Here is a 20,599-nt window from a genome sequence, read left to right on the forward strand (position 1 = left end):
GGTTCAGGGTTCAAGGACACATCAGCATGTAGACCAGAGGGAATCAAACTCACAACCTCACTCTACCACTGAGCTGTGAGTGAGTGACTGTTTCAGTCAGTTGGAAATGACTCGAATGTTTGTGACAGAAGTCACAGGACCTGGACCTGGTTTGAGTCCTTAGTCCTGATGGTTCTGGATCTGTGCTCTGACATGAGACTCAGGCACTGCTCTGTCCTGGTCCTGGACACACTGAGACCCTATCTTCCTCAGGTCCAGTCACATGGTTTCTCATGCTGAAGATTCCACAGATGTTCATGGATGATAGGAACGTCTTGTCCTCCCGTCCTCTCCTGTCCTCATGTGATCTCCTGTGTGTGTGTGTGTGTGTGTGTTGACAGGAGGAGCAGATCCGTAATGTCGTCCATTGTTTGACGCTGAGGTGGATCCAACATGGCTGCTGCTGCGTTCACAGTGTCTCTGTGTGTCCTGCTGCTGTCTGCTGTGAGCGGTCAGTCCTCTAGCTTAATGCTAACACACACACACACACACACACACACACACAGTCTGTCGCCGACCAGTCTGTGTTTTCTTTTTCTGTTCTGATGTTGCTGATAACACACACACACACACACACACACACACACACACACACACACACACACACACACTCACTCCCTGTGTGTGTGTGTGTGTGTGTGCAGTGCAGTAGACTCCTCCTGACTACTAAACTGGGCGGGGGGGCATTCCTGACACACACACGTCTTTTGTTTGTGTGTGTGTGTGTGTGTGTGTGTGTGGGTGTGTGCAGGCCTCCAGTCCGACGACAGAGAGTGTGCGTTCACTGACCTGCAGGGGGCGGAGCCTTACAGTGGAGCAGACCATGCTGTGCGTGGAGAGGTGCGAGACAATGGTACGGTCCGCTGCAGCCGCGGCTCTCGCTGCTACGGCGTGTGGGAGAAACGAGGCGACGGCAGAATGCAGCTGGTCAAACAAGGTGAGACGACACCTGTGAGGAGGCTTGGCCGCTGACAGAGGGGGCGTGGCAGCTGTCTCAGGTCTGTGATGTCATTCCTCCAGGGTGTTGGATCCACGTCGGCGACGAGCAGGAGTGTCTTGGCGACCGTTGCCTGGTGACAGCGACGCCCTCACAGATCCAAAATGGCAGCTATCGTTTCTGCTGCTGCAGTCGAGATCTTTGCAACGCCGACTTCACCGAGGCCCCGCCCACACCCGATACTCCCGCCCTCAGACTCATGAAGGGGGACGGCACACAGACAGGTGAGGTCACACTGTGTGTGTGTGTGTGTTATGTCACAGCTGTGTAAACGATGACATCATCATCCCACAGACCAACAGCAGCTCAAGAGGGAGGAGACAGCGCTCGTCGCCCTGGTAACTGTCGCCATCACAGCTGTTCTCATTATAGCACTGTTTCTGGGATATCGCATGATGAGAGGTACATACACACACACACACACACACACACACACAGAGGGGAACTTTTAACATAGCTGCATTTAATGATATTTTAAAAAGCCTGAACTATCCCTTTAACACATTACACTGTGTGTGTGTGTGTGTGTGTGTTAAAGGTAAACACAAACCCTCTCTCTCTGCTCTGGACGTCATGGAAACAGCAAACACTGACTCGTCCGTCAACCTGGACAATCTGAAACTGCTGGAGGTAAATCTGACCTCTGACCTCTGTGATGATCAGCGGTTGAACATGAAGTTGGTGTACTGTCCCTTTAAGTGTCACCTGTGTTCTCTGGCAGCTGATTGGTCGAGGTCGTTACGGCGCAGTGTTCCGTGGTGACCTGAGCGGTCGCTGCGTGGCCGTCAAACTCTTCAGCGCCACCAACAGGCAGAACTTCACCAACGAGTGTTTGATCTACAGCCTCCCTCTGCTGGAGCACGACAACATCGCCCGCTTCCTCACCGCGGACCACAGGAGCACGGAGCCGCTCATCGTCATGGAGAACTACCCTCATGTAGGCCAGGCCCCGCCCCCTCTCACTCACTGCACCTTCACAGTAAAGCACAGAATTAAAGGCGGGGGTTGCAGAGAAGGAGGGGGCGGGGCCTAAAGTGACCTGCACATGCAAACACAAATGATTGCATCTTTATCTACGTCACATGATCACTGATCACGTCTTTATCTACGTCGCATGATCACTGATCACGTCTTTATCTACGTCACATGATCACTGATCAGGCCCTCTCACTCACTGCCCTTCACATAAAGCACCGCACCTCACTGCACCTTCACAGTAATTGCAAGATGGGTTGGAGAAGGGGCGGATCTCGCGATCACATCACGCCAAATCACAAATGATTGCATCTTTATTCCGCGATGATCACTGATCGCGCCTTTATCTATTTATCACGCGCCACATGATCACCGATCCTCTTTATCCACGCCATGATCACTGATCACGCCTTTTATTCACGCCATGATCACGATCACGATCACGCTCTTTATCTACGCCACATGATCACGCCTTTATCTACGCACACGATCCGCCTTTATCTACTCACGATCACGCCTTTATCTACGCCACATGATCACTGATCACGCCTTTTATCCGCCACGATCCGCCCACATGATCACTGATCACGCTTTTATCTACGCATTACGTACGCCACATGATCACCGATCACGTCACATGATCACGTCTTTATTCACGCCACATGACTGATGATGCCTTTTTCACGCCACATGATCATCTACGCCACGCCATATCGCATTTTATCACTATCTTATCTACGCCACATGATCACGACTTTATCTATGTCACATGATCACACATGATCACGCATCACGCCTTTATCTACGCCACTGATCGCCATCACGATCTACGGCCTTTATCTACGCCACATGACGCGCCTTTATTCACGCCACATGATCGCGCATGATCGCTTTATCTACGCTTTATTCACACATGATACGCATCTACGCCACATGACTGCCTTTATCACGCCACATGATCGCGCTTCTTTATTCACTTGACGATGTCACTGATCGATCTTTATCTACGCCATCATTATGATTGCGCTTTACCGCCACATGATCGCGCCTTTATCTACGCCACATGATTCTTTATCACGCCTTTATCTAATACGCCACATACGATATATCTACGCCACATCGATCGCTACACGTTTTTTATACGCATGATCTACGCCACATGATCGCCTTTATCTACGCCACATGATCGCTTTATCTACGCCACATGATCGATCGCTTTTATCTACTACGCATGATCGCGCTTTTATCTTACGCGCTACTCTTTATCACGCTATTTTTTATTCACGCCACATGATCGCGATCTACGCCACATGATATTTATCACGCCATTGCATGATCGCGCTTTATCTACGCCACATGATCGCGCCTTTATCTACGCCACATGATTGCGCCTTTATTTATATCACGCCACATGATTGCGCTCTTTATCTACGCCGCCGGCTTTATCTACGCCACATGATCGCTCTTTATTCATGATCGCGTCTTTATCTACGTCACATGATCACGTCTCACATGATCCTGTCCTGTTCTCGGCAGCAGGGGGTGCTCTCAGCTCAGTCAGTGTGTATGTTAGTCCAGGACAGAACCAAACACTGATTGGATCTCAGTCTTGTTATTGTGTTTAAAAAAGACGGCGCCGGGACTCCTGCTTCCTGTCTGCACGCACACGCACACACACACACACACAGTTCTCTGTCGTGATCTGAGTGATATCTGAGGAATTTACTGTAAATGACTTCCCCACACACACACAATACAACTACCACACTTAACTTTAACAATCAGAGGAGGAGGAGGAGGAGGAGGAGGAGAGGAGAGACTCCAGGTACACTGTAAAACATGGCACAACAGGTCTTGGACATAACACACACACACACACACAAACTATCTCTTTCTCTCTTTCTACTTCAAAGGGTTTTCTTGTCATGTGACTCTCTGTCTTCCCCCTCAGGGCAGTCTGTGTCAGTACCTGTCTCTGCACACGGTGGACTGGTGGACGTGTCTCAGGATGTGTCTCGGTGTCACCAGAGGATTATCCTTCCTCCACACTGAGCTGTGTAGAGCAGGTACACACACACATGCACACACACACGCAGACACACACAGAGCTCCCCCTTGTGGAGACACAGCAAAGAAAAGCAACAAACATTCATTACATAAAATGTAACTTGAAGGGGCGTGGCCTACATCATTATTGATGACTTTGTTGTGTCTGTCCTGTGATTGGCTGAGTGAGGTCACATGATGTGCATCTGTCCTGTGATTGGCTGAGTGAGGTCACATGACGTGCATATGTCCTGTGATTGGTTGGGTGAGGTCACATGGTGTGCATATGTCCTGTGATTGGTTGGGTGAGGTCACATGGTGTGCGTCTGTTCTGTGATTGGTTGGGTGAGGTCACATGGTGTGAATCTGTCCTGTGATTGGTTGGGTGAGGTCACATGGTGTGCGTCTGTCCTGTGATTGGTTGGGTGAGGTTACATGGTGTGCGTCTGTCCTGTGATTGGTTGGGTGAGGTCACATGGTGTGCATCTGTCCTCAGACCAGTACAAACCGGCTGTGGCTCACAGAGACGTGACGAGTAGGAACATCCTGGTTCGGTCAGATCTTACCTGTGTCCTCGCAGACTTCGGCCTCTCCATGAAACTGCCAGGGACCAGGAGCAGTCGCCATGGAGACGATGACACCATGGCGATATCTGAGGTCATGTGATGACAATGATGATGATGAAGGTATGTGAGGAAGGCATGGCAGGATGTGGAGCGGCGTTCACTGTGTGTGTGTGTGTGTGCAGGTGGGGACAGTGCGGTACATGGCGCCCGAGGTTCTGGGCGGAGCTTTGAACCTCAGAGACTGTGAGTCTGCGCTGAAGCAGGTCGACGTTTACGCTCTGGCTTTGATTTACTGGGAGAGTTTCAGGAGGTGCAGGGACCTGTTTCCAGGTAACTCACACACACACACACACACATGCACGCACATACACCCATGCATGCACAATGCACAATAAGATCTTTGTGTGTGTGTGTGTTTTCAGGTGAATCTGTCCCAGAATTCCAGCTTGCGTTCCAGGTCGAGGTCGGGAATCATCCGAGCTTTGAAGAAATGCAGATTCTCGTCCTGAGAGAAAAACACAGACCGAAGTTTCCTGAAGTTTGGAAGGAAAACAGTTCAGTGAGTGACACAACAGACACACACGACACAACAACAGACACACACAGGAAACAACAACAGACGCACACGACACAACAACAGACACACACAGGAAACAACAACAGACGCAACACGACACAACAACAGACACACACAACAACAACAGGCGCGCACAACAACAGACACCGCGATACAACAACAGACACACACAGGCGCGCACAACAACAACAGACACACACAACACAACAACAGACAGAACAACAACACAGGCGCACACAACACAACAACAGACACACACCGCACAACAGCACACACAACACAACAACACACACACATGACCGCGACACAACAGACACACACATGCACAACAACAACAGACACACCGACACAACAACAGCAGACATACGACACAACAACAACAGACACACACAACACAACAACAGCGACACACACGGACACAACACAACAGACACACACACACAACAGCAGACAGACACATGACCACGACACAACAGACACACACATGTACAACAACAACAGACAGACACCGCGACACAACAACAGCAGACAACACACACGACACAACAACACAGACACACACAACAACAACAACAGACACACACAACACAACAACAGACACACACATGACACGACACAACAGACACACACATGCACAACAACAACAGACACCACGACACAACAACAGCAGACATACGCGACACAACAACAACAGACACACACAACACAACAACAGCAGACACACGCATGACAAAACAACAACAGACACACACAACACAACAGCAGACAGACACAACAACGACAACAGACACAGACGACAGAACAACAGACACACCTGTGTGTTTGTGTGTTTGTGTGTGTGTTACAGCTGCTTCATTCACTGAAGGAGACGATGGAAGATTGTTGGGATCAAGACGCTGAAGCTCGACTCTCTGCTCAGTGTGCAGAGGAGAGACTGTGTGACCTGCTGACTGCACACACACACAACCACAGGTACACACACATGACACAACAACAGCAGACACACACATATACAGTAGCATACCGATGTGTTTCCAGAAGAATGTACAGTACATGTGCAGCCAAACGGTAGCTAATCTTTCTGTTAATGTCTAAAAATACCTTAATATCCCCACCAAGTCTTGCAGCAAATTGTTCATCCTGTAACTGTCCAGATATCGATCAAGCCCAGTTCTTCCCGTAGAATATCCAATGTTGCTCTGTCTCTGGCGATCCATATGATCATCTAATCCCCAAGATAATCTGACCATCTGCATTTTCTAGTATTTTATTGACCTCATGATAAAAGGCTGTGTTTTCTCTGTTTGGAGCACATAAGTGGCAAAGTACCATTTTAACTCCATTAATAATTCAAATTTAATGAGAGTCTTTAAATTGATTTGACACAACAAAAGTCTACTTTTTGTTGACACGGATAACAACCCCACAGCTCTTGCTTGATAGTGAATCATGAAAAACATGGCCAACCCAATCCCGTTTCATTTGTATAGCTTCATCTTGGTCTCTGAAGTGCGTCTCCTGAATATACGCAATATCTGTGCCTTTAGATTTAAGATAGGTGAGTATTTTTTGTACGTTTAATTGGTGTACTGCAGCCATTAATGTTCCATGTTACTATATTGATATGTCCACTACCCATTGCTTCCAAAGGGTATATACACCTGCCTCCTTTTACCCTCATCCATACATCTGCCCCTCACTCCTTCAATACACATTAATGCCTTAGTCCTGCCATCATGAAAATAATAATAAAACAAACGCCTCCCATACACAATACAAAATAACAATAACTCAACTGTCTTTAAAGAGAACATGACAGTAAACTAAGCCTTAGGCCTGATGTGATTCCGGTCCGTGTAGGTCCTGGTCATTTTCCAGGTCTCCCTCATGTGACTCACAAATACACAATCTTAACCTTTTAACTTAACATCACCACACATACACATGTACACACTTTCTCACAGTAAGTCCGCTAAACTCACACAAAACCGTGTAAAACACATTTTTACAACATACCATGTTGCCAGTTCTAGCCACGTGCTAGTTTTCAATTCATTTGTCCGATGCACAACCTCTACTTCCGGCCCGAGAGCACCAAAATAAAAGCATGTAATAATAAGGGAGAAACAACAAATAAAAGCATACAGGTAGCAATAATCTGTTTTGAGAGTTACTTACATCTATCCCTCTCTCTCTCTCTCAGGAATCTGTCTCATGGGCGGTGGTCTCCTCAGGTTGGCTCCTCCTCCCCCTACATTGAGGATGTGCAGGTGGGCGTGGTTAGGAATCTCCAGTCAGATGCATCAGCTGTAGTCCGGACGACAAGTGAAGGAAGTGAAAAGAACACAAACTCCATCAACTATGAGCGACAGCAGGCTAAGGTAAACATCGCAAGTAACCCAGACCCGTTTACGACGCCGGTGTTTTTACGTCACAGGGATTTAAGCCGCGGGCGTTTACGTCGCAGATGTCAACATCGCGGGCGTTGACGTCGCTGATGTCATTTTTTTTTATTAATCCCCTTAGGGAAAGTATTCCTCTGCATTTTGACCCATCCTAGAATTAGGAGCAGTGGGCTGCCACACTGAGTGGTGCCCGGGGAGCATTGGGGGGATGGGTACCTTGCTCAGGGGTACCCCAGCCCTTTTCAGCCGGGTGGGGATTTGAACCGGCGACCTTCTGGTTACAAGTCAAGTTCCCTTTCCACTTGGCCACAGGCTGCCCATGTCATGGGGGTTTACATCGTGGGCGTTTAAGGTAAACATCGCAAGTTACCCGAACCTGTTTACGACGCAGATGTTTTTACTTCACGGGGATTTACGCCACGGACGTTTACTTCACAAATGTCAAGGGTGTTTATGTTGTGGGCATTTACATCACAGATGTCGCGGGCGTTTACGTTGCGGGCGGTTACATCGTAGGCGTTTATATCACAGATGTCGCAGGCGTTTACGTCACAGATGTCGCAGGCGTTTACGTTGCGGGCGGTTACATCGCAGGCGTTTATGTCACAGATGTCACGGCCGTTTATGTCACAGATGTCGCGGGCGTTTATGTCACAGATGTCGCGGGCGCTTACGTTGCAGGCGTGAAAACTCAACTGACAGCATCACTCTCTCCCTCTCTTTCTCTCACTGTCAGAGTCAAGCTCGCTCGTCCACTTCAGACGGCGGTGCCTCAAACAGGGCGGCCATGACGCCTGCCAGCCTCATCACCATCTGTGAATCTGAACACAGTGAGTCACCACACAAAAGCTAACCAGCTAACATGCTGATAACTGATAACTGTCCCTACTGTCCTACAGGTGGCGCTGTGTCAAGTGTCCCAGTCTGTCTGCAGCTGACAGAAGAAGACCTAGGGACCACCAAGCTGGACCTCAAACAGGTCCCTCTCATAATCTCATACTCTCATAATCTCATAATCTCTCTCTCTAAACCCCTTTAATACCCCGTGTATTTGCAGGTGGATAAAAATCTGAGAGAAAACTCTGACGAAATCCTGATGAAACTTTCACAGAAACACTTCAGCTCTCAGCCACAGACCACTCTGCTATCCCAGCATGCATTGCTGCTCACTGACGAGGTACGACTGTGACGCCGCACACACACGCACAGACACACACACACACACACACACTCCTCATCTGCTCCTGTGTTTCCACTAGGTAAACAGTTCTATATCAGCTCCTCATCGTGACCTGGGAGGAGCTGGTCCCACTGAGACTCCTCCCACTCCATGCTCCGCCCACCCTCTCCGCAAACAGCAGAATTTGCCTGTGAGACCGAGCAGCCTTCAGCTCGTCCTCAAAGACAAGGACAAGAGCCACAGACAGGTACACTTTAAAGACACACCGTTAGCATTTTACACTGTTAGCGTGTTAGCTTAAGCTCAACAGCAGCATGTGTTTCAGGTGGAAACAGGTGTCGCTAAGATGAACACACTCACGGTGATCGCGGCTGCAGCGCCACACGTGGTCACCGCAGTGAACTACAACACTGGCAACAACGCTCACTGCACAACAGTGAGTGCCCGCAGCTACAGCGCTGGCGCCCCCACGCTGGTGACCAATGGAATGACAGATGGAGGAAGGACAAATCCAGCAGGACCGCAGCTGGACGAGGAGGAGACACCGACCAAAGATGGCGGACGCGTCAACTTCAACTTCAGTCCCGACGAACACGAGCCACTGCTGAGGAGTCCAGAGCTCCGCCCACACCGTCAGCCACGAGCAGGAAACATCCTGTCGGGACGAGGCTCCAATTCCAACAATAACAACAACAGAGGAGCGATGGGGTCAGAGGTCACGGTCAAAGTTCTGGTTCCAGAACAGATGTTGAACTCCAGCCGTTCCCAAACTCCAGAGGCTCCTGTGGTCCACGTCCCTGAGGTCCTCGGGTCTGAGTCAACTAAAGCACCAGAGAAGCTTCGTCCAGACGCCTCAGGAGCCCAAGAGCTTCAAGATGTTCTCGAACCCAGCTTGACCCAAGAAGGTCCAGCTGCAAGAGCGCCAGCCTTAGATCCAGAAGCCTCAGATCCAGAAGCCTCAGATCCAGAAGCCTCAGATCCAGCAGCCTCAGCTCCAGAAGCCCCAGTTCCAGAAGCCTCAGATCCAGAGGCCTCAGTTCCAAAAGCCTCTTCTCAACGGGATCCACACCCAGAAGATCCAGCTCCTCAACCTGAAGGTTCAGAAACCAGCATCAGTGAAGAAGCTGCAGTTCGGGTGGAACCAAGGAGAACCAGGAGGCCGGAGCGTCCGTGTTCTCTGGACCTGTCCTCATGCTGCCTCCCTTCAGGTCAGTCCACTTCAGGACCTTCAGCTGTCACTCACATATGTTGTAACGTCTCTTTTTTTCATCAGTAAACTTTCAGAGCATAAACACAGATGAACGTATGAATATTCATATAAATTATAAATGTAAATATTAATGAGCATGTTTCCTGAAGCTGAAGAAATAAATCTGATCCTGTTTCCTACAAAACTTTAAACTCAACTCCTCCTGCTCCTCCTCTTGCTCTTGCTCTTGCTCCTCCTCTACCTCTTGCTCCTCCTTCTGCTCCTGCTCCTCCTCTTGCTCCTCCTCCTCAGATGGCGACAGTCTCAGCTCCTCAGGTGAGAAAATCAAACGTCGAGTAAAAACTCCGTACACTCTGAAAAAGTGGCGTCCGGCCTCCTGGGTGGTTTCCACAGAAACGACCCTTGACCCAGACTTTGAGTTCGATGTTAACCTCCCAAACATCGTCCAATCTAAATCCAGCATGGCTGTGTTTTTGGTTGGGGGAGGAGCCAAGGCGACCTCTGACCCTGATGTGATGACCTGTTTCTAGCTAACACTATGGCTAACCAAACATTTAGCTTTAGTTAATAAATATGCTACTATTGTGTAGCATCTATTCAAGTAGCTGCTGATGAAATCAGATGATCATGTCTGATGTTTAGATAATTCAGCTCGATGCTAACAGTTGTAGCAGTTCATGGTTCCAGCTCTGGTTTAATGGGGTCAAAGGTCAAATATTGTATGCAGTTTTTTATACAGAAGAGTTTGAATGTGTGAGTTTTTTATGTTAAATCTTCATGACGCCCCCTGCTGCTCACACCAGGAACTGATGTAAATGAAGGACAGAGGAAGTCGAAAAGAAGAAAGATGAATGAGTGAAAAAAGGTGAAGGAGTGAAACAGCTGTTTATAATTCATTCTAAATCAGTATTAAAGAAAACCTTTTTTATATTTTTATGTTATTTCAAACTTTTATGCATCAGTAGCAGAAGAATACGTAGCTGTTTATTAAGATGATTAATGTTTCATAATCATTGTTTTCTGTTTGTTTTACTAAAGAAAATATCAACAACAAAGCTAAAGTTGTGTGTGTGTAGAGACTCATTCAAAAAATAAAATGCAGATAATCCAGATTGTGTGTTTTTTTCTTTGTCACATGACTTCCTGCTGTGACATAATCACAGTTCAAACCTCTGTTCTGTCCAGAGACAATGAGTCGTTGATCCACTGCTGGATCACACACACACACACAGAGACACACTGCTGCCTCCATCACTCAGTTCTAATGTCTGATTTTGTCTCTTCAGTGACACAAAGTGACCACACGAGGCAGCAGAGGAGCAGCAGCTCCTGTGATGTTCTCCCTGGAGTTTGGTGTGTGTGAGTGAGTGTGTTACAGACGTGTGTGTCACAGTGAGACAAAGACATGAACATGTTCTGAATGTAATCTTCATCAGCATGTAGAGATCAAACCCTGACCCTCTGGTTGGAAGCTGACCCCCTGACCCCCTGACTCCACATGAAGAACAGAATGACCACGAGGACAGTCGTGCTGAAATCATGCTTTATTAAATCAGAAATGCATCAAACTCGGAGGAGGAAATATTTGTTCTACATCAACAGACGAATCAAACCAAAGTGCAGGAAACGTGGCGTCTGCATCACAGGACGCAGAGTCACTGCTGACACGGCACAAAACACCTGCAACAACTACAGCTACAAACACGCAAACACGCAACATCCTCCAGGAGAGGGCGCTGCATCTGCGCGGCAGAGCTGGCTTTACGGTCAGGTGATGTTGTGTTTGAAAAGCCAATCCGCCGCCGTGCCGCGCAGAAACAGAACCCTTTTATAAAAGTACGTAAGTGCAGAGAGCGCAGGCCGCTCGCTCGCTGCACGTCATCAGATCGCGGTGGTACGACACGGTCAGTCTGAGCGCGAGGCCGTTCACGCTGCTTACATGAGGGCCATGCACACAGCGCTCAGGGTCTCGCGCTCACGGTACAACTCATAAGAAAAGTGAAACATCACACGCAGACTCGCATGTGCGAACAATAACTTTCAGGTGTTTGAGGTTCAAACGTCGGCAGGGAGCCTCTCTACCTGCCGAGGCAATCTTAGACTTCAACGGGTCGTTGAGGCGCAGAGTTTAGTTTCTGGTTGACAGGGTATTCGTTCCTCATGGAACTTTCTCCTGTTAAACATCATTCAGTTTCATTCTGTTTCAGTTCATATTATTGTCATAAATAACAATGCATACATTTCCCATAACCGTTCAATTCGGCTATATACATTATGTACATGTCAAAGAAAGTCATCATGATCCACTATGGCACATTTTATAACAACGTTAGACGAGAGTCTAGTTTTGCATAAATTAATGTCACGTTTGGTACAAAAAGAGTTCATATTTACAAGAAGAGAAATCCAGATCTTTGACACATAGATTCTTGATGCTAATTCGCTAAATAAAAAGGTTCTGGATCAGGAAACGGGAGAAATTTAAGATTATTTTTTTTACATGGACCGAATGTGGACGTCGACAGTTGCAGAGTCAAACTCGTTGCACAATCGGAGGGTGTAAGCTCCGCCCTCCTTCACTGGAGAGGTCATGAGGGCGTGGAGCCACCGGACAGAGGGGGAGGGGTCTCCAGAAAACTGTCCTGCCACCGGCTCGGTGCTGACGTCTCGTGGAAGAGCTTCAACCTTCGGAGGAACACCTGTTCACAAATAAAGAGGCGGAGTCAATGACAAGTTTTATTTATCTTATCTAAACAGATAGTTTGAAATATTAAAACTGTCTATGCGGGAGCTGCTGCCTCGTGTGGTCACCGAAGGATTTCAAACAGTGACGTGACAAAATCAGACATTTGAACTCAGTGATGGAGGCAGCAGTGGATCAAAGTGACCACACGAGGCAGCAGTGGATCAAAGAACACCACTGTGGACTTTGGTGTGGGAGAATGAGGGGTTTACACAGACACTGACACTGAGGTCAAACCCAGTTGTCTCAGATTTAAAGGTTGGACGTGTCGGACGTTTGTTGACGTCACATGGACAAACAAGAACCTATAAGGAAGAAGACGATGCAGCGATCTTAAATTCCCACACGTCAACATTTCTTAACTAAATTTTTTCGTCGTGGTTTTCTGACTGCGAGGAAACGACAGATTAAATCTGTTTCTTTACCAAATGAGAAACATCGTTTAGTGGGAACGTAACTTTTCAGGATAGTTACTCAAGAGCGGGCGGACACTCACTGAGGACATCGAGCGACGATGTTGCAGAACATTGTCCAAACTGGTTCAGAGCTTTCCCGCTGTCATGGATCTCCAGAGTGAAACAGTTTTCGGAGCGGCTCCGTCGAACATCAGGTGTGTATAATATCTGCAGAAAAACAGAGAGTTCAGCTTCACCTGAACCCTGGTGCCGGTTCAAAGCTCTTCCGTTGAAAACCTGCTGGAGGAAACTACTCACCGACATGTCGTCTTTCAGCCATTCAACTTCAGCTGAAGGTTCTCCAGCATGTTCACATGTGAATTTGAGACTTTGTCCCTCGTTCACATTCTGGGACCTGGACTGCAACACAAAACCAGGTGCACCTGAGCATCTGGTGGTGGCTGTCGTATCACACACTTGGCTGTGGGAGGATACATCTTCATCAGAGGTTAGTTCCTTTTGCAGGACTTTTTTGGAACCGTTTAAGCCTTGCTCCTTTTCAGATGGAGTTGGAGATTTTGGTGTTGGGGATTTTGGTGTTGGGGATTTAGGTGTTGGGGATTTTGGTGTTGGGGATTTTGGTGTTGGGGATTTTGGTGTTGGGGATTTTGGTGAGACTGGAGACTTGACTCTCTGAGGAGATTTGACTGGCTCAGGGGACTTGACTCTCTGAGGAGATTTGACCGGTTCAGGGGACTTGGGAAGAGGAGACTTGGCCTCTGGAGTGGTGACTTTCGGAGGGGCGACTACTTTCTCCTTGGACTCAGATTTACGGATGGTCAGAGTGAAATGAGCCTCTTGTTTACCTGCAGAATTTTCCACCAGCAGTGTGTAGCTGCCTTCATCCGTCTTCTCAACGGCAGATATCTCAAAGGAGGAGTTATACTGAGTAGAGACAATGTGGTGACGAGCAGAAGAACCAACAACCTCTCCTTCACGCATCCAGGTGATAGAAGGAACTGGCTCACCAGACACTTCACACTCAAATCTGGCAAGGCCTCCCTCTTCGACTGTCAGAGACTGTGGTTTGCTCACAATCTGAGCAGGAGCACTGGGCGTCTCCCTCTGTGTCTCCCTAGGCGTCTCTTTGGGCTTCTCGACAACAGTGGTGGTCTCTGTCATGGTCTTGATCACAGCTTCCTTTGTCTCAGAGGATGAGACATGATACACTTCAGTTCTGGTCATTTCTGGCAGGTGAGAGGATGGAGGTTCCTCATCTTTTCGGAGAGAAGAGAAAGCTGCATATTCTGCAGCCACATCTAAAGTGGCGTAGTCGGAAGTTTCTCCTTTGATGTTCTTACAAACCACACGGTACGTGCCAGCGTCTTCACTAACACAGTTGATGATGTGGAGGGTTAGGACTCCACTGATGTTGGTCATGTGGTATTTGCTGCTCTGAGAAATCTCTTTTCCATTATGGAACCACGTGATCTCAGAGTCGGGCTTGGCCTGGACATTCAGGGTGAAGCGGGTGTTTGAGCCTTCGGGTACACGATGAGATCGCATCCTGATGGTGATACGTGGGGCGTGGTCAAGGCTGAAAGGAGCCTGTGTCACTACCTCAAATTTCCTCTCCACGGATCTTCTCTCTGATCTCAGAGCTTGCTTCCTCTCCTCATACCTGTATGCAAAGTCGACTCTGGGAGGGGCAATGTCTGTCCTCGTTGACCTGTCTGGGGTGGGAGATCTTCTCCTCTCAGGTTCAGGCATTGGGAGCTTCTTAATGGGTTTGCCAATATATTCGGAGGTAAAGGTGGTCAGATGCTCAGATTCAATGCCCTCAGAAAAGGTCACAAGAGTGGAAGTTGTTTCCTTTTTAGAGGTGCGTGTCTTCTCCTCAAACTCAATGCGTTTAAGTTCATTCTTGTAGGATGAGATTCTCTGTGCAGTTTTGTGGGGGCGGAGCAGCTCCTGATCCTCTCTCTCTTCGTATACCCCTTGTCTTGGAGGTCTGTATGTGGCTTTGTCGTGACGCCGGCGCAGGTCAAGGAAACTTGGCCCAGCCTCGTACTTTGATGGAATTCTGTAGGAATCATATCTATAAATCTCTTCTCCCTCCTCATCTTCGCTGTAAACTCTCCTGGGAGATGAGGGGCGCAGGGCAGACAGCTCAAAGCGAACTGGGCTGAGGCTCGGTGGAGAAGCAGAGTAGCCAAGCTCCAGCTCTTCCTCCAGACGAAGCCTCTCCTCCTCAGTTCTCTTCATGGATAAATACTCATCCACAGGGAGCAGCAGTTCCTCATCTGACAGGTCACCTAGGGATCTCCTCCTGATCCTGTGGTATGCGTCTATCTCAGGGGAAGGAGTGCGATGCCTTGCAGGCCTCACAGTCTCTAAGTCATCCAGAGTCATGGAGGAGATGCGCCACTTAGGCTTGTACTGGTCCTTGATCCTGATTGGCACCTCGTAGAACTGCTCCCACCTGGAGAGGCGAATGCGCTTCATCCTCTTCTGCTTGATTTTGTCCATTGGCTCAGGGAACTCGTACTGATCACGCAATTTCTTGTACCATTTCATGTCAGAGAACGGCTTGAAGTGTTTTATCTCCACGTCTTCCTCAAGAACCGCTGGGTTAATGACACGAGGAGTGGGGACGACATAGGGCATACGCAACCTCTTTTCATCTGCACGTTTCTTCCTCTCCTCTTGTTCTTTCTGTATCTCAGCCTTGGTCTTCTCACCCTTCTTTGTTGTCACCGCAGGTTTGAACATGGTGGCGGCCTCTCTCACAGCTTGTACGGCTGCAGGTGGCAAAGGTGTAACAACAGTGTCAGACAGAATTTGAGCCAGCCTCACCTTTTTCTCCAATTCCTCCTTTCCAGCTATCTGCTTTTTCTCTTTTTCAGACAACTCATATTCCTTCTTTACATGAGTGACACGCTCGACTTTGAGTGTGGCCTGGCAACCGGCAGATCCTGCAGAGTTGGTAGCAGTAACTCTGTACACACCAGAGTCCTCAGGGAGAGTGTCCTTAACATGGAGGATGAAGTAATCAAGACCCTCATGCACAACCTCAATAGATGGTCCAAAGGCTAGAGGGGTTCCATCCTTCTCCCACTTCAGTGTGGGATGGCCAGATACTCTGATCTCAAAGCGGATATTCTGGCCCTCCTTGCACTCCACATTTGCTAGCACACGTTTAAACATTGGCCTCAGGGTCAGATCTGCTGGTTTAGGTCGAGGAACAACGGTGAGACGAGCCTTGCAGTTGTCCTCACCGAACCTGTTGCGAGCCACAACACTGTATTCTGCGTCATCTTCATTCTCAAGTTTGTGGATGATCAACTGGTACAGACCCTTGTCGCTGATGAAGGTATATTTCCTTTCATCTTGTCCAGGGATGAGTTTCTGTCCAGATTTGTGCCAAATAACACGCGGCTCAGGGTGAACAGTGATGGTGACGCTGAAGCGCACGTCTTCGCCGATGTAAGCCGTACGGTTGACCAGAGGAAGGGTAAACTCGGGCGGTTTCTGAAGCATTCTGGCAGTATCCACTCTGCGTTTGGTTCTCTTGACCACACGGTTGGTGAAGAAGTCCCGGTAAGATCTTACACCATTTATGAACAGCTCTGCATAGGCACTGTCTTCACCATACTCATTCACAACCTTACATCTGTAAGTGCCATCGTCTGCTCGTGTGACTCGGTTGATGGTGATTACAGCCAGGTCGTCCTCGTATTCAATTTCATATTTGTCACCAGCCTCGAGCTGTCTGACGCCGCAGTACCATGTGACCTCAGTCGTGCTGTCGTAGTTGTCAATGTGGCAGATGAATTTCACACTGTCGCCTTCATTCACCACTGCATGTCCAACCTGGCCTGCAAGAGGACCATGTTCAAATGGAGCAATCTTCACTTTAGCGACAAAGACTCCACGCTGGGACCTGATGGAGCCACCACTGGCCACACGGGCAGCAGAGACAACAGTGCTCCACTCCTTTCTCACCATTGCTTGATAGTATCTCTTATGTCTACCAGTTGGAATGGCTCTCGGGCTGATCTCCTCTGCAGGCTTGATGAGCCAAGGATGCGCCAGAGCTTCGGCAGCAGTCATACGATGTTTGCGATCCTTCGTCATCAGGCGGTCTGTGAAGTCTAATGCCTCCACACTGACCTGTTTAAAGGATTCGTCATCATAACTATAGGCTGCACTAGAGATGTTGTCAATCATCTGTTGGTTGGTTTCAGATGTGAATGGATTGAGTCCACTGAGGAGGACATATGCAAGGACACCAACTGACCACATGTCTGTGACGGAGCTGACCATGTCACACTGGTGGATCTCAGGAGCAGCGTACTCTGCTGTGGTATACTGAATCTTGATTATCTCTCCGGGCGTCAGGTGTCTGGACTGGCCCAACTCAATAATCTTCACATTAGAGCTGGTTCTGGTCGTGTAAACAATGTTCTCGGGTCTGATATCGAAGTGTCCGTAGCTCTGGGCATGAAGGAATTCAACAGCTGAGCAGATCTGCCTGATGTAGTTAACAATCTCCCGCTCATTAAACTCAAACTCAGATGTGCTGAGACGCTCAAAGATGTCGACACCAGAGATGAAGTCATAGATCATCACCAACTCCTCTGGGCTGTCAAAGGACGCATGGAGGAGGAGATAGTTGGTGTGTTTGGCCAGGTTGAGTGTTGCAATTTCCTTCTTGACTATTGCTTGATCAGCACCTCTGACCTTGACAAATTTAGCCATGTACGTTCTCTCAGAGGTGACACTAACGCAGCGGTGGACAATGCCAAACTGACCTCTTCCCAATTCCTCAGCAATAGCATATTTGTTGTGCATATTCTTAGCGTCAGTGTGTTGAGCTTTGCCCGTGGGAACACGTCCAGTGTCATCGACCTCCCTGTCATAGAGCAGAACTCTGGATTTGTCCTCTTTAGTCATGACAGGTCCACTCGTCTCAGATGGTGCACTCTGTCCAAACTTGTTCTCTGCGATGACTCTGAACTGATAGCTGGTTCCTCCAAACAGATTGGTGACAGTATAGCGGGTGTCACGAGACTGAACCACTCGCTCCCACCTCTCAGCGGTGGTGGGGCATTTCTCAATGATGTAGTTGATGACCCTGCTGCCACCATCATTAGCTGGTGCCACCCAGTTCAGTGAGACAGAATCTCTGGAGACTTCGCTGGCTTTGAGGCCACGTGGAGGATCAGGCACATCGGCCACATCCAGCTCAACTGTCTGTTGGTCAATGCCAAATCTGTTCTTGGCACACACGATATAGAACCCAGCATCCTTCTTCTCAACTCCATTGGGGAACACCAATGAAGTGAAGGACCTAGTTACAATGACCTGGTAGTGGCCATTGCTGTCAATGAGATCTTGTCCTTTCTGCCATGTAATGACAGGATCTGGTTTTCCTCCAAAAGGAATTTTGATGTTGACCACCTCTCCACGCAGGGCAGGGATGGCTTCCTTGTCCTTTAGGTTCTTTGGCAGGTTGATCTTAGCGGGGACTAGAAATGGGGAAAAAGATTAACAGCATTTTATATAAATATTAAGGTATAATCATATGCTTATACTGGTGTTGTACAAACGAGAGTATTTTGCAATGAAAGGAAGTGGGCTTACTTTCAACATCCAAAGAGACAGTAGCACAGATTGAACCTCCCTGGTTGGTGGCTCTGATCTGGTAGACAGTGGAGTCTTCCTCATCTGCCTCTGTAATGACCAGCTGGTGGTAACCTCCCTTAAACTCCTGGATCTTGATTTTCTTTCCATCAGAATGGATCTCCTTCCCTCGCCTGAACCATTTAATCACAGGCTTGGGTTGTCCTATGATCTTGCACACAAGAGTGGCATTGCTCTTGTACTTAACACTCATGTTCCTCAGCTCCTCCTTGAAGGCTGGAGCACGGATCTCAACAGCTGTGGCTGGGATGATGGGAGCCGTCTCCTCGCTGTGGTCACTCTGTCCACCAAGGTTCTCGCACTTTACACGGAAAATGTACTGGATGCCCTCTGTCAGACGCTTGACGGAGAACACTGTCTGTTTGATCTCATCCGTGGTCACTAGAGTCCAGTCGGTCCATTCCTTCTTGTCCTTTTTGTGCTTCTTCTCAAGGAAATAGCTCTTGATCTTGGAGCCGCCGTCACTGAGAGGAGGCTTCCATGAAACGACGCAGGAGTCCTTGGTGATTCCGGACACAAGAGGTGACAAAGGTGGTGATGGTTTCTCTGTGGACAGAAACAAGTGTCAGTAGCCACTGCAGATATTTATTAAAGTTCTACACTGACATAATCTAATGAATTACACTCACCCAGCTGGCTCTTGATAAGAATAGGTGAAGTGAGCTCCAATGGTTCACTATTCCCATAGCGATTCTGGGCGTACACACGGAAGAAGTATCCGGCGCTGTCAATGAGGTTAGGAACGCGACACGATGTGCCGTTGATGGATGACGACACCAGTTCCCACTGTGTGCCCTCCTTGTCCTCACGCTTCTCAACAATGTAGTTGGTGATCATGCAGCCGCCATCGTCTTTGGGAGGCTTCCAGCTGATGATGACGGAATTCTTCAGGAGAGCATCCAGAACTATTGGACCCTGAGGTATGTCAGGTTTGTCTGAAAACAAAGCAAATGGATTGAGTTAATAAATCTGGTGCACTGACGCACACAGTGTGTTATTGTCCTCACTGAAGGTATTAACCTTAACATACCATAGATCTCCACATTGAATGCAATGTCAGCCCTGCCAAAGTGGTTGTGCAGCCTGATCCTGTATTTGCCTCCGTGGACTCTGCGCTGCACATTCTTGACGACCAGGTGCGTGTAATGCTCAGTTGTCTCAATACTGATGTCGTCTGTGTTCTCCAGTGTCTTTGCTCCATGCAGCCACATGATCTTCGGCTCTGGGCGTCCAACGTAGACAGCGTGGATACGCAGAGTGGTTCCCAGACCAGCATAGTAGGTTTCCTTCAGTGGGTAGTCGCTATGGAAGGATGGAGCTGCCTCCAGAACCAGGACGCCGGTGGTTTCTGCTTCTCCGGCATCATTGATGGCCTTGCAAGTGTACTCTCCCTCATCTTCTTGCTGGTCAGTCATGATGGACAAGGAGTGGTTTCGTCCGTCGGAACTTATCGCATACTTGCGGGACTCCACGACCTCTTTGCCAGCATGATACCACTTCATTTCAGGGACAGGTCTGCCAATAATCTGGCACTTCATGACAGCAGGCTGGCCAAGCTTGACAGTTACTTCATCCATTTCCTTCCTCAGGCTTGGTTTTGCTTCAGCTGTAAATACAAACCAGAGAGTAATGTTGTTTATTCATTTTATTTATTTATGTGAGGAGTCTGGGGATTCTCAGTCATCCAGGTCAAAGTCATCTACAGTAGTTAGCTGTAGACAACTGGATAACTGGACTAGCTTGGATTAAGTTCCAAGACG

General features: G+C 48.4%; 2 protein-coding genes across 2 annotated transcripts in view; one reads left to right on the forward strand and one right to left on the reverse strand.

The window, feature by feature from the left end:
- Positions 1 to 10,834, forward strand: part of LOC122786925 (bone morphogenetic protein receptor type-2-like) — an 11,239-nt gene extending 405 nt beyond the window's left edge. Inside the window, exons 2-19 of the mRNA XM_044053467.1 lie at positions 381 to 490; positions 791 to 976; positions 1,060 to 1,260; positions 1,331 to 1,438; positions 1,575 to 1,666; positions 1,758 to 1,973; positions 3,963 to 4,077; positions 4,554 to 4,714; positions 4,806 to 4,953; positions 5,046 to 5,182; positions 6,048 to 6,172; positions 7,404 to 7,581; positions 8,342 to 8,435; positions 8,505 to 8,584; positions 8,663 to 8,782; positions 8,865 to 9,032; positions 9,111 to 9,993; positions 10,287 to 10,834. Of these exons, the coding sequence (XP_043909402.1) occupies positions 433 to 490; positions 791 to 976; positions 1,060 to 1,260; positions 1,331 to 1,438; positions 1,575 to 1,666; positions 1,758 to 1,973; positions 3,963 to 4,077; positions 4,554 to 4,714; positions 4,806 to 4,953; positions 5,046 to 5,182; positions 6,048 to 6,172; positions 7,404 to 7,581; positions 8,342 to 8,435; positions 8,505 to 8,584; positions 8,663 to 8,782; positions 8,865 to 9,032; positions 9,111 to 9,993; positions 10,287 to 10,525 (3,309 nt within the window). The 5' untranslated portion in view covers positions 381 to 432 and the 3' untranslated portion in view covers positions 10,526 to 10,834. The remainder of the gene's footprint in view (positions 1 to 380; positions 491 to 790; positions 977 to 1,059; positions 1,261 to 1,330; positions 1,439 to 1,574; positions 1,667 to 1,757; positions 1,974 to 3,962; positions 4,078 to 4,553; positions 4,715 to 4,805; positions 4,954 to 5,045; positions 5,183 to 6,047; positions 6,173 to 7,403; positions 7,582 to 8,341; positions 8,436 to 8,504; positions 8,585 to 8,662; positions 8,783 to 8,864; positions 9,033 to 9,110; positions 9,994 to 10,286) is intronic.
- Positions 10,835 to 11,524: 690 nt separating this feature from the next.
- The window catches only part of LOC122786910 (titin-like), a 147,582-nt gene continuing 138,507 nt past the window's right edge, over positions 11,525 to 20,599 (reverse strand). The window contains exons 226-231 of the mRNA XM_044053443.1: positions 19,870 to 20,445; positions 19,469 to 19,774; positions 18,780 to 19,385; positions 13,452 to 18,664; positions 13,235 to 13,361; positions 11,525 to 12,694 (exon numbers count right to left, since the gene is read on the reverse strand). Coding sequence (XP_043909378.1) covers positions 12,492 to 12,694; positions 13,235 to 13,361; positions 13,452 to 18,664; positions 18,780 to 19,385; positions 19,469 to 19,774; positions 19,870 to 20,445 — 7,031 coding nt within the window. The 3' untranslated portion in view covers positions 11,525 to 12,491. The remainder of the gene's footprint in view (positions 12,695 to 13,234; positions 13,362 to 13,451; positions 18,665 to 18,779; positions 19,386 to 19,468; positions 19,775 to 19,869; positions 20,446 to 20,599) is intronic.

This window comes from Solea senegalensis, linkage group LG2 (genome assembly GCF_019176455.1).
Source record: "Solea senegalensis isolate Sse05_10M linkage group LG2, IFAPA_SoseM_1, whole genome shotgun sequence".
Taxonomy (NCBI): Eukaryota; Metazoa; Chordata; class Actinopteri; order Pleuronectiformes; family Soleidae; genus Solea; species Solea senegalensis.